This window comes from Equus quagga, chromosome 13, assembly GCF_021613505.1.
Source record: "Equus quagga isolate Etosha38 chromosome 13, UCLA_HA_Equagga_1.0, whole genome shotgun sequence".
In the NCBI taxonomy this organism is placed as follows: Eukaryota; Metazoa; Chordata; class Mammalia; order Perissodactyla; family Equidae; genus Equus; species Equus quagga.
In genome coordinates, this window is record NC_060279.1 from 53,215,099 (window position 1) to 53,225,977 (window position 10,879).

Genomic DNA, 10,879 nt, shown 5'->3' on the forward strand with positions numbered 1-10,879 from the left:
CGCCCCCACGCCCACGGGTCCGGGCGCCGATTGGGCCACGTTGGGGCAGTGGCCTCCGCCTCAGCCAATGGGCGGCAGCCACAGAGGGTTCGCTGCGCAGAGCCCGGGCGCGGGCTGCCTATAAAAGGCTCCCGAGGCGGGGGCGCGCGCGCCCCAAGGAAGTGAACTGTCGTTGCTGAGGCTTTGACGGCCGCGACGTCGGGCCTCCCGGAGCGCAGCTGATCCCGGAGCGCAGCTGATCCCGCAGCGCAGCCGACATGGAGCCCGAGCCCGAGCCCGAGCCCGTCACGCTCCTCGTGAAGAGCCCCAACCAGCGCCACCGCGACTTGGAGCTGAGCGGCGACCGCAGCTGGAGCGTGGGCCGCCTCAAGGCTCATCTGAGCCGCGTCTACCCCGAGCGCCCGGTGAGAGTGCCCCCCGGCCCCGCCGCCAGCCCCCCAGCCTCGTCGCGGCCCCTGCCCTGCAGCCTCGCTCTTCGCCGGCCTTCCCCGGCCGCTGGGGCTTCCCGGGGCTGTGGTCAACCCCCTCCCTCGGCCCAGCCGCTGTCACTTCCTCATCCTCGGCCGTCGTCGCCCCGCCTTCCGCTGTCACCTCGCCTCCCGGGTCCCCACACCCCCAGGGCTGTCGCATTCCTGCCCTACCTCCCCGGACCCCTCCGCCGCCCCTAGATCGGGCTCCCAGCCTCAGCCGAGCCGCTGCAACAGCACTTTGACCTTGCGCGAGTCATTTCACCCTCCAAGCCTCAGTTTCCCCAAAACGGCGGGGCGGCTGGGTGTTGCGCATCGGGCCTGCACCCGGAGGACGGAACCGGGAGAGCGTGAAGGCCGGGGAGCGGGTCCCCTCCCGGCCGCCCGGCCTCCGCGCCCTGCAGGGGGGCGGCGGGGACGCTCCGGCGAAGGCTGCTCGGGAGGGGGCGGGCGGAGGGCGCCTCCTGCAGTCCGGGCTCGGAGACTGGTCCCTCGATTCCGGAGGTCCCCCGGCCTTGTTTTGGTGACACCCCTGGCGGCATCACCCTGGCGCCGCCCTCTCTCCCCACCGCGTGATGGAGGCGGCGAGCCGGACCTGCCCGTGTTGACTTTGTGCTCGTGTTATGTAAGCGTCCGCGCTCGGCCCGCCCCTGGGGCCCCGGCCCGCAGGAGCGCATCGGGGCGGACGGGGCTGTGGGACTGGCCCTTCGTGTCTCAGGAGTGGCCGCCGGGTTTTCCTCCCGCACTGTCGGGAATGTGGATGTGAGTTTTCCTTCTGAGTTGTTGTTTGGAGGTTGGCTTGTTCCGTAAGCCTCCGTTCCTGAGCCTTCGCCTGGGCCCTGTTGGCGCCGACACCAAAGCTGCTTCCAAGAAGCCAGGTGGCCGTGTTGCCTGTTAGGTACACGAATCGGCGCGGCAGGTGTGTCTAGTGCATCATTTGGCGAAGGGGGAGCTTTGCAGAGAGATGTCCGTGAGGGCTTCCTCGGGTGAGACCATCACTCCTGTTAGATCTGAAGACTCGAAGTTGTGATAAAAGGCCTGTCAGGTCTGTGCATTTGTGTTTGGAAATCTGGCTGGGGTGCTCTCATCATTGGTTTCCTTAGGTGAGAAGCCTTACTTTATAATCATTGTTTGCTTCACGTTTGATTTTTTTTCAAATCAGCCATCTGGGTAAAGACACAGGGTGTCAGTTCAGGCCTTTAACAGGGAAGACAATTCAAGTCACAGGCATCTGTGGTCTTCCAGCCTTTCCTGGTATGAAGCTCTTTAGTATCATGCAGGACCCCACGTCTGCAACAGCGTTTTACAGATTCATCTACCTATAAAGGCAGTCAGTGAGAACAACGGTGAGCACAGCATCCAATGTAATTCTGTAGTTTGCTTTAGTTGCACAGTATCAGGAAATCCTGATTTGTGCAGGTAAATAGCCGCAGTTCTCGTTTGTTTCTGTTAAACTGCTTGCTTTATAATCTCAGGCTGCACGGCAGGAGCACCTGTCCTCCAGCTTTTGCATAATTGGTGATTCTGGCAAGAGGGGGTTGACAAGTTGCTGGCCATCTCCAGTGTACTGACTTCAAGGCCATTATTTTTAAGTACAGTTTTTAAAGGAATTAAAAATAGATTTTAAAAGCGAGATTTGTATAAAAGTATGTGGAGTTCCTGAGGTTTTCAATCACTGGGACGGAGAAGAGGGCTTGGAATCTTGACCCTTTAGCAGCAAGTGGCTATGCACAAGTCCGCTTCAGGCTTTCCCTCCTTAAAACAAGGACATGAGATCTCCCGGGGGGCTTGTGTGAAATGCCACTCACACGCCGTCTCCTCTGTAACTGCATTTCTATGTCGGAAAAGTCTCTTTGAGGCTTAAGTTTAGAATTGCTTCGTGTTATCTTGGGACAGTGCTGCGTGGCTTTGGTGAAGGCTGGCCTTGGGAGCACTTCGAGTTTTTTCTGAGACCAAACAAGGTTTTGAAGTTCGTTGCTATAGGAGCCCCAAATAAAATTTGTGTTTTTAGTGGCAGAAAGTAGTTTCTCTGAGAGTTAAGATGTCAAGTAGTTTGCCGTAAGTTTTGTGGTCTGGAGATAATTTGCCATCCTAAATTTATTTGCCTTGTTAGAGATCAGTTTAAAGTTAGGCGTTTTCTAAATAAAAGTTTTGTATGTGGGGCCTTTGAAAAAATGTTTTCCTGTGATGCTGGGAAAAAACACATATTCAGATCCTTTGTCTGAAACACTTTCTTCTGTGTTCGGGACCTCGGGCGGGTTCAATGCTGACCTGTGCTACTCCTTCTTTCCATAAGCGGCCGGAGGACCAGAGGTTAATTTATTCCGGGAAGCTCTTGTTGGATCACCAGTGTCTCAGGGACTTGCTCCCAAAGGTACATCACTTACATGTTAACTTCTGAATGTTTTTAAGCACTTACCAGGTTGAATTCAGGTTCTAAAGTCCCTCCTTATATTACCTTTAGCAGGAAAAACGGCATGTTTTGCATCTGGTCTGCAATGTGAAGAGTCCTTCCAAAATGCCAGAAACCAGCGCAAAGGTCTGTCTGCTTTCTCATGATTATAACAATGTGTCATTCAGAGTCCAAAGCTAGAAATAAAGGAAGTGGGATAAAACTCTTAAGAAAGAGATTTTGTAGCTTTTTATCATGGAATATTTTGTTTCTTCCCCAGTGAGAATCAGGAATTAGAAACTGTTACCATGCAGGGGGCGTGCACTAGAGTCGTAGGAGACTGTCCCATTAGTGTTGTTGTGGAAAAGCAGAGCTCTGCCTTACACTACTTCTGGGCTATGAGTGGACTACAGTAGCTGCGTGTCCATCCCTGAACTAGCCTGGCGCTCTTGCATTTAGCACATCATAAGTTTCTTCTAAGGAAACATTAATTTCTATAAAGAGTAAAAAAGTAAATATATTTCCTTTGGAAATTTTCGTTGTGATTATTTACTTAGTTGGGTAGGAAAAAGCCATAGTCTTTATCAAATGATCTCCAAAGACTTACTTATGTTTGACAGCCAAAATCATTTATTTTTCATTTTACGGTGTTGATTTGAATATACACTATTAATTCTAATGTGATCCACTGTAAATTTGCATTACAACTGTATTTCCTGAAACATCTGTGCATAGCATAGGAAATTGTTTCCTTTAGATTGCTGGCTGGGTTGTATTTATAAATCTTGTTGGTCAAATTTATTTTCTTGATTTAGTAAATTTAATACCGCAAGATGTACACAGCCTTTGTCAGGAAGCTTTCTCACCAGTGATAACGTCATTGGAAGATTTCAGTGAAACTATAGCGTAGTTACTCTAGGAAAAAATATGAATTTTTTTTGGTATCTATATATTGAAATTATGTTGAACAAATTTGAGAATTTTTTTATGTGACATTGCATCATTTGACTTTGTCAAGTTCAGAGGTTGGGGTGGGGAGCATAAGTCGTTTATAGAGAGAGAGTTTTTTCGCTTGCTTTCAGACAGTTGCATCAGACCCTTTGTTCTCACGTTCGTTTACGCTCTGTAGGTTGCGGAAGCCCCAGAGCAGCCTGCTGGCCTTAATCAGGGACAGTATCCTGGGGATTCGCCAGGTGATGGTTTAAGGCAAAGGGAGCCTCTTCGGAACCTTTCTCCCTCTGGATGGGAGAACATCTCCAGGTGAGCGTTACGGTAAAGCACCAGCTTTATGCAACGTGCATGTGCACCGTTTGCATCACTTCTAGAATAAGCTGTGTTTATACTATAGAACTGGAAAATGTACAAAATTTTGCTTTATAAGGGCTTCATTTTAATGATCACTCACGTATTTAACTTTTCTTAGTACACAGCCTTTGAGGAACATATAAAACAGTGGAGCCGCGTGCATTGAAAGTGAAGGCCTTTCCCCTCCAACACGGGTGCGCTCTGCATTGTGCTGACCTCTCGGTGGGGAATTAATGCTGCCGCAGAGAAAACAGCTGTTGTAAGCGTCGTGCAGCTGTTCTGCTGAGTGGCTTTGTGCTTTGTCCGTCATAACAATGGGTGACAAAGGTGAAGAGACTATTTAAGAAATGCTCTTCCAAGGCCTCTGTTGTCAGTGCTAGGAAAAAAGGCCATCTCCTTGGAGCAGTTAGAGCTTTTCTCCAGAGCAAAAACCAGAAGTAACTAAATGCTCTGACATTTGGATTTCTTAGCTCCTGGAACACCCTATTATGAAAGTTCCTACAGGAAAAAGTAAGTTATCCTACAAGTTGAAATTCTGTGACTCCCCAATTCCTCCGCCCCCCCTTTCCTAATAGTTTTTAATAATTGATTGTCGATGAAGTCAGGTGTTTGAAGAATGAGGAGTTTTTTTTCCTTATTGGAAATTTCAAAGATACACAAAAGTAGAGGAAAGTGTATAATGAATCTCCACATAACCATCACCCAGGCCCAACAATGATTAAAGCTTTGCCATGCTGCTTCCATCTATTCCCCCTTCCCTTTTCTTCCTGAAGTATTTAAAAGTAATTCCCAGACATCTTGTCAGTTCACACCTACATGCTTGAGGATGCAACTGTAAACGCCTTTTACTTTCCTGCATATCTGCGGTACCACCAGCATCAGAGCCAAGAAAAGCACTTTGTTATCCTCTTGTTTCCATGCACTGTAACTTTTTTGAATGATCAAAAACAGTATCCTGCCAAGACTTACTTGTGTTGGAATACCATTTTAGAAATTCTCTGGGTATGGAATTTGGTTGAAAGACTGTCAGCATATAAACTGGATAATTCGATTCATCATTGGATAGAAACACGTAAAATGGCTTCCCTTGGGAATTGAGGCCCATGTCTGACTGTGTGAGTTTCACCACAGTAAAACTGGTTGATTTCATTCAACAAATACTTATTGAACAGCCAGTGCATATAACTTTGTTTCAGGGTATGAGTTGACCCACAGAGATGAGCACATAACCGACTCCCGATCTTTCTGCGATTCTATTAGTTTCAATTTTGTGAAGTGCTGCCAAAGGAGTTCATTGTGTAAGGCTCACAAAGCCCGAGATGACTCCTGCACGCCCTGCTGAGGCTGCGTCACGTGGTAGGAGACGCCCGAGTTTGGTGTCAAACAGGTCTCAAATCCAGCCCTGCTACTTACCAGCTCAGTGACCTTGTGCAGATCCCTCGTCTTCTCTGAGCCGCCCTGGGCTCCCCTCTGTAACATGGCAGCGTGGATGAGAGCTCCCTGCCCGCAAGGTTGTTGGGGATCCGGTGAGATAACAGTTCAGCAGCCTGTACGGGGCACAAGTGGTCAGTAAGCATGCATGGGCGATGCCACACATAGCTCTATGAAGCTCAGATCTAGGGGCGAGGGAGAAATGGGTATTGGGTGGCGGGGGTGTTTTCCTGCAGGAAGTGTACAAGTTGGCCCTATTGTGGAAAGGCTTCGGGAGAAATGTGGCTTTTTAGAGCTGCTCTTTAAAGGATGAGCAGTGGGTTTAGACCTGCACTGGGGCTGACGCAGCAAGTCAAAACTGGGGGTGGGGATCCACTTAGCCTGCAAAGGTTCAGCTTGTTTGTACGTCATAGCGATGACGTGATGAGAACGGAGCGCTGGGCAAGGGCTCTAGCTTTCCCCGCGGATCTGGACCCTGGTGGCAGGGCTTTGTCAGTCAGTGCGTCCTGTGCTGTGCTAGACGGGTGCATCGCACAGTAATCTGCCTGTCACTGTCATGAAGCCCATTCTTCTCTCTTTGATATGAGTTCCTGATGGTAGTTTAAACTTAGTTTTTGTTTATTCATACTAAACCAACTCAAAATGAGCGTTTCTTTCAACTCTTTCCTAGGCCTGAAGCTGCCCAGCCGGCGTTCCAAGGCCTGGGGCCTGGTTTCTCGGGCCTCACAACCTACGGGTGGCTGCAGCTGTCGTGGCTCCAGCAGGTGTACGCGCGGCAGTACTACATGCAGTAGTGAGTACGGGGCCGGGGGAGCGCGCACGCGTCACCGCGCGGTCAGGGGGAGGGCCGAGCGCGTGCTCGTCAGCTTCTGCGGAGCCCGCTCTGTCTGGTTCTGTGGCTGGAGCCGAGGGTGAGCGGTAAATGCCACCCTTGTACGTCGATGCGGGGATGCCTGGGTCTGCTACACAGTTTGATGACTTTATTTAGAATCTGTTGCTTTCTTTTCAATTGTGCTATCTTTAGACTTTTGTGAAGATTTTAGTTTGCTACTGCACCATACTTTTATGGTGGCCTTGATGTTTAATTCGAGATGAAATTTACCAGTTGGCCTCCCTTAGGAGCAGGAAAGGCATTTATAGGTTTGCCTGTTAGAAAAGAAGTTCTTCACTAAATTAAAGAAAAATCAAGTTTGTACGTATTACAATTCTTCGTAGGAAAAGACCCCTGATGAGTAAGGTGAGGAGAAGCACGGTCTTCCTGGTGCTTTGCTCTCAACAGTATCTGCCTTGTCATTTTTCCTGTAGTTTAGTGGCCACTGCTGCTTCGGGGGCTTTTGTGCCCTCACCAAGTGCCCAGGAGATACCTGTGGTCTCCGCTCCTGCTCCAGCAGCTCCCATTCACAACCAGTTTCCAGCGGAAAACCAGCCGGCCAATCAGAATGCTGCTCCTCAAGTGGTGGTTAATCCTGGCGCCAATCAGAATTTGCGGATGAACGCCCAAGGTGGCCCTATTGTGGAAGAAGATGATGAGATCAACCGAGATTGGCTGGATTGGACCTATTCAGCAGCTACGTTTTCGGTTTTTCTCAGTATCCTCTACTTCTACTCCTCCCTGAGCAGATTCCTCATGGTCATGGGAGCCACCGTGGTTATGTACCTGTAAGCAGATGATTTCGCTTTCCTTTTTTTCCTTTCCTACAGATTACACTCGACGGTGACTCAGACCAAGGACAGATTTTGCTCTTTTTTTGAGCAGTCTCGGTCATTTTCTAAGGAGGTGTATTTAAATAGTATGTCATTCTGGCATTTTTGATTCAAGGAGTGGATGGCATGGTTGTGCATTGGTAGCAACATGATTGATTGTTACTACAAGAACGTTCTCGTCTTTTCCTCTGGATAAGGCATCTGCCAGGCTTATGAACCCCAAGAATACAGCCATATTTAGGCATGGAAAGGAAAATTGTATTTGTTTTCCTAAGAATAAGAATGTATTTATCAGGCCACGGGCACCTTCCAGGATAAATGTCAGGCACTGACTGTCAGCATCACCAAGGAACCTTTACAGATCTGACATTTGGCTTTATCCATGTCTGAGAGTAATGGTTCTCAGCTGAGATGATTGTGCAACCCTCCACACAATGCCGCCGGCCCCCCCCCCCCCCCCCCCCCCCCCCCCCCCAGGATGTTTGCCGATGTTTAGAGACATTGTCAACTGTCACAACTAGGGAGGGAGTCCTACTGGCATCTAGTTGTTAGAGGCCAGGGTTGCTGCTAAGCGTCCTGCCATGCACATACAGTCCCCATGGTGAATATCCAGCCCAGGACAGCAGCAGTGCCAAAGTTGAGTGAGAAACCCTGGCCTAGCCTGATAGGCCCTTGTCTGTGGTTAAAACTGACAGGAGAAATTGTTCCTCTGTAATAAAAATGGATTTTTATTTTCATTTTTAAAAACCTTAGAGCACAACCAGAAGGACCTACAACTAGAATATACACCTATTTACTGGGGGGCTTTGGGGAGAAGAGGAAGGAAAAAAAAGATTGGCAACAGGTGTTAGCTCAGGTGCCGATGTTTAAAAAAAAAATCTTAGAGAAATATTTAGAATAAGATAACAAATACATATCCAGTATTAAGTGTTAATATTTTGTCGTATTTGCTTGAAGACTAGGAGTTTATTGGGTTTTCCAATAAAACTTTCAGTCAATTCTTTAAATTCTATAGTCTCTAGAATCATATATTTAGGTGACCAAATCTAGGTCTTCTTATTATGTTATTACATATCTTATAGCTCTGTGTGTGTATTTTTTTCCTGCCCCTCTTCAGGCATTCAAGTTTAAGGTTTAGTTCAGATGAACAAGCATTTATTGAGCACATGCTATGCCAGGTGCTGTTATTCTGCTGGGTGTACAGTGATGGGTAAAACATTGTCCCCATAGTGACCTTCAAGAACCTGACAGGCCAGTGCGGAAGTCGGGGAGATGCTGTGAGGGACTGTCTGCAGGTGGCCTTGCTGTGGGCTTCTGATCAGGATGCTGCTCTGAGTAGAGGAGTTGAGCGAGTGGGACCTTCTCTAATCTAGACGACCCTTGAATACTGAGTAAATCTCTCTGCGATGTCAGCTAAGATGGGGTTTTATGTGCTTCCCTTGAAGGCATCACGTTGGATGGTTTCCGTTTAGACAGAGGCCGGTTCAGAACTTCCCGAATGGTGGGCCTCCTTACGACGCTGTGAATCAGGACCCCAACAATAACTTACAGGTATGGCGCTTTCGATGGAGCCCAGCGAGCTGTGAAATGCCTGGTCTCAAATCCTTAACCTTTAGTTATCCAGCCTCGTAGATACCTATATATCCAGCCATTTTATTAGGCTAAGTATTGTGAGATTTTTCCAAATTTATTCTTAGAGCAGTAGCTATTTTTAAAACATTGTGCCGTAAGATCCATCAGGTATTTTTGTCCTCCGGCTGTTTGCATTTTAGCGTATATAAATAGTGTTTTTTTAAAGCTCACTACTTTGAGTGTTCCTTGGCCTGTAACAATGTGTTACGCCATGGAGACTGCTAACGGGTAGTTATTCTAATGACGGATTACCAACATAAGCATGTCTCACTTACAGATTGGAAATGTTCCTGGAAATTAACACATAGAAATAGAATTTTTATAAGGCAGTTTAATGCATAATCCTAAAGGTTATTCTTTATAATATAAAGTGTCATCCTAGTGTCTGTTTTTAGAACCCTAGGTTTCCATTTTTAATTTTTTTAACTCAGAACACTGCCAAAATTAGAAGAATATCCACATTTAATGAAGTGATTAATTTCATCACTAGTTTAATAATAGTTGAAAATCTAGTTATTTCATTTGTTCTGATACTTGCTGTCTGAATAGTCAAAACTGTGAGACTGTCACAGCACCATTGTGTTAAAGAGGCCTGAGAAAGCTCCATCCAGCCTGGGACATCATTCCCGGGGGGTCTGCCTGCCTGGCTGCTTTGCGTGTGGGGCAAGGGGCCAGCGCTTTACTCTGCCCTTTTCTAACATTCTTTAGTGTTTGTCACGGTCCTAATTGTTTTCTCATTGTGTCAATAACTGTAGGAAGGCCCTGACCCTGAAATCGAAGATCCCAGCCACGGTCCTCCAGACAGGGATGCTCTGGATGGCGAGCAGACCAGCCCTTCGTTTATGAGCACAGCCTGGCTTGTTTTCAAGACTTTCTTTGCCTCTCTTCTTCCAGAAGGGCCCCCAGCCATAGCAAACTGATGGTGTTTGCTCCCTGGCTGCTAGAGGCTTTGATAAGTGTGGACTGGATCGTCTGACTCCAGCTAGGTTTCCTCACCCAGACATGGCAATGGCACCAAATTAGTAAAAGAGCCAACACGGAGGATGCTATGCTTTTGTGATGAAGCAAAAGCAGAAAGTAAGACATGAAGCCATGATACAAACTGATGAACAAAAAAATGCCCGAGGCTTCTCATGTCTTTATTCTGAAGAGCTTTAATATATACTGTAGTTTCATAGGCATTGTAAGTAGAAGGCATTAGTGTCGCATGTTATGCCTGAGGAACTTTTCCAGATGTGTGTCTGCATGTGTGTTTGTACATAGATGTCATAGATGCAGAAATGGTTCTGCTGGTTTGATTTGATTCCTGTTGGAATGTTTAAATTACACTAAGTGTACTACTTTACATAATCAATGAAATTGCTAGACATGTTTTAGCAGGACTTTTCTAGGAAAGACTTATGTATAATTGCTTTTTAAAATGCAGTGCTTTACTGTAAACCAAGGGGCACTTTGCACAGGTGGACACCTTTGCTGGGTTTTCTGTTCAATAAAATTTTGCCATGAATGACCCTGGCAGAGACTCGTGTCATCTTAGCAGTTTGCTCTGTGTCCATTGCCGCTGGACGGTCAACAGTTGAGCTGCCGGCTTTGGAGTAAGCTGAATGTTTTGCTTCTTCTATGAAAGGACTGCACAAATGAAGAATGATAAGGTAAGTCCATGAAAGTTTTAATTTGCTAAGAATATCCCTCTGTTTCCCCCATTTCCTGATTTAAGCGTTACGGGCCTGTGTAGTAGGAACCATCAAAGTTAAATTCCTTCCATGGAAAGTGCTTTCCTCCTCGGCGATTCGGCAGTAGTTTTAGTTGCTCAAATGTCACGGTTTTGTAAGCTGAGCTTGCTTTTGTGATTTCAGTCCTTTAAGTATGAATTTGGAGACTATCTTAAAAGCAAAGTTCTGTGTATTTTTCACATGAAGAATGTTACAGGGAGAGTGCTAAAGGCCTG

At 47.2% G+C, this 10,879-nt stretch overlaps 1 protein-coding gene across 2 annotated transcripts; it reads left to right on the forward strand.

The window, feature by feature from the left end:
* The first annotated feature begins 142 nt into the window (after positions 1-142).
* Positions 143-10,446, forward strand: HERPUD1 (homocysteine inducible ER protein with ubiquitin like domain 1). 2 transcript variants are annotated; one of them, XM_046683070.1, is made up of 8 exons: positions 143-404; positions 2,764-2,841; positions 2,932-3,006; positions 3,989-4,119; positions 6,266-6,388; positions 6,901-7,254; positions 8,745-8,850; positions 9,687-10,446. In XM_046683070.1, the coding sequence occupies exons 1-8, from the start codon at positions 258-260 to the stop codon at positions 9,849-9,851; spliced, it is 1,179 nt and encodes a 392-aa protein (XP_046539026.1). In that variant the 5' UTR covers positions 143-257; the 3' UTR covers positions 9,852-10,446. The 2 variants fall into 2 exon arrangements, with proteins under 2 accessions (XP_046539026.1, XP_046539027.1); XM_046683071.1 differs by having other exon boundaries at positions 2,935-3,006.
* The last annotated feature ends 433 nt before the right edge of the window (positions 10,447-10,879 follow it).

Excerpts from the sequence above, each read along its gene's own strand:
- HERPUD1 (XM_046683070.1), top strand. The coding sequence starts at position 258 with ATGGAGCCCGAGCCCGAGCCCGAGCCCGTCACGCTCCTCGTGAAGAGC. Across the intron at positions 4,120-6,265 it reads GGATGGGAGAACATCTCCAG|GCCTGAAGCTGCCCAGCCGG; the intron begins GTGAGCGTTACG and ends ACTCTTTCCTAG. Across the intron at positions 8,851-9,686 it reads ACCCCAACAATAACTTACAG|GAAGGCCCTGACCCTGAAAT; the intron begins GTATGGCGCTTT and ends CAATAACTGTAG.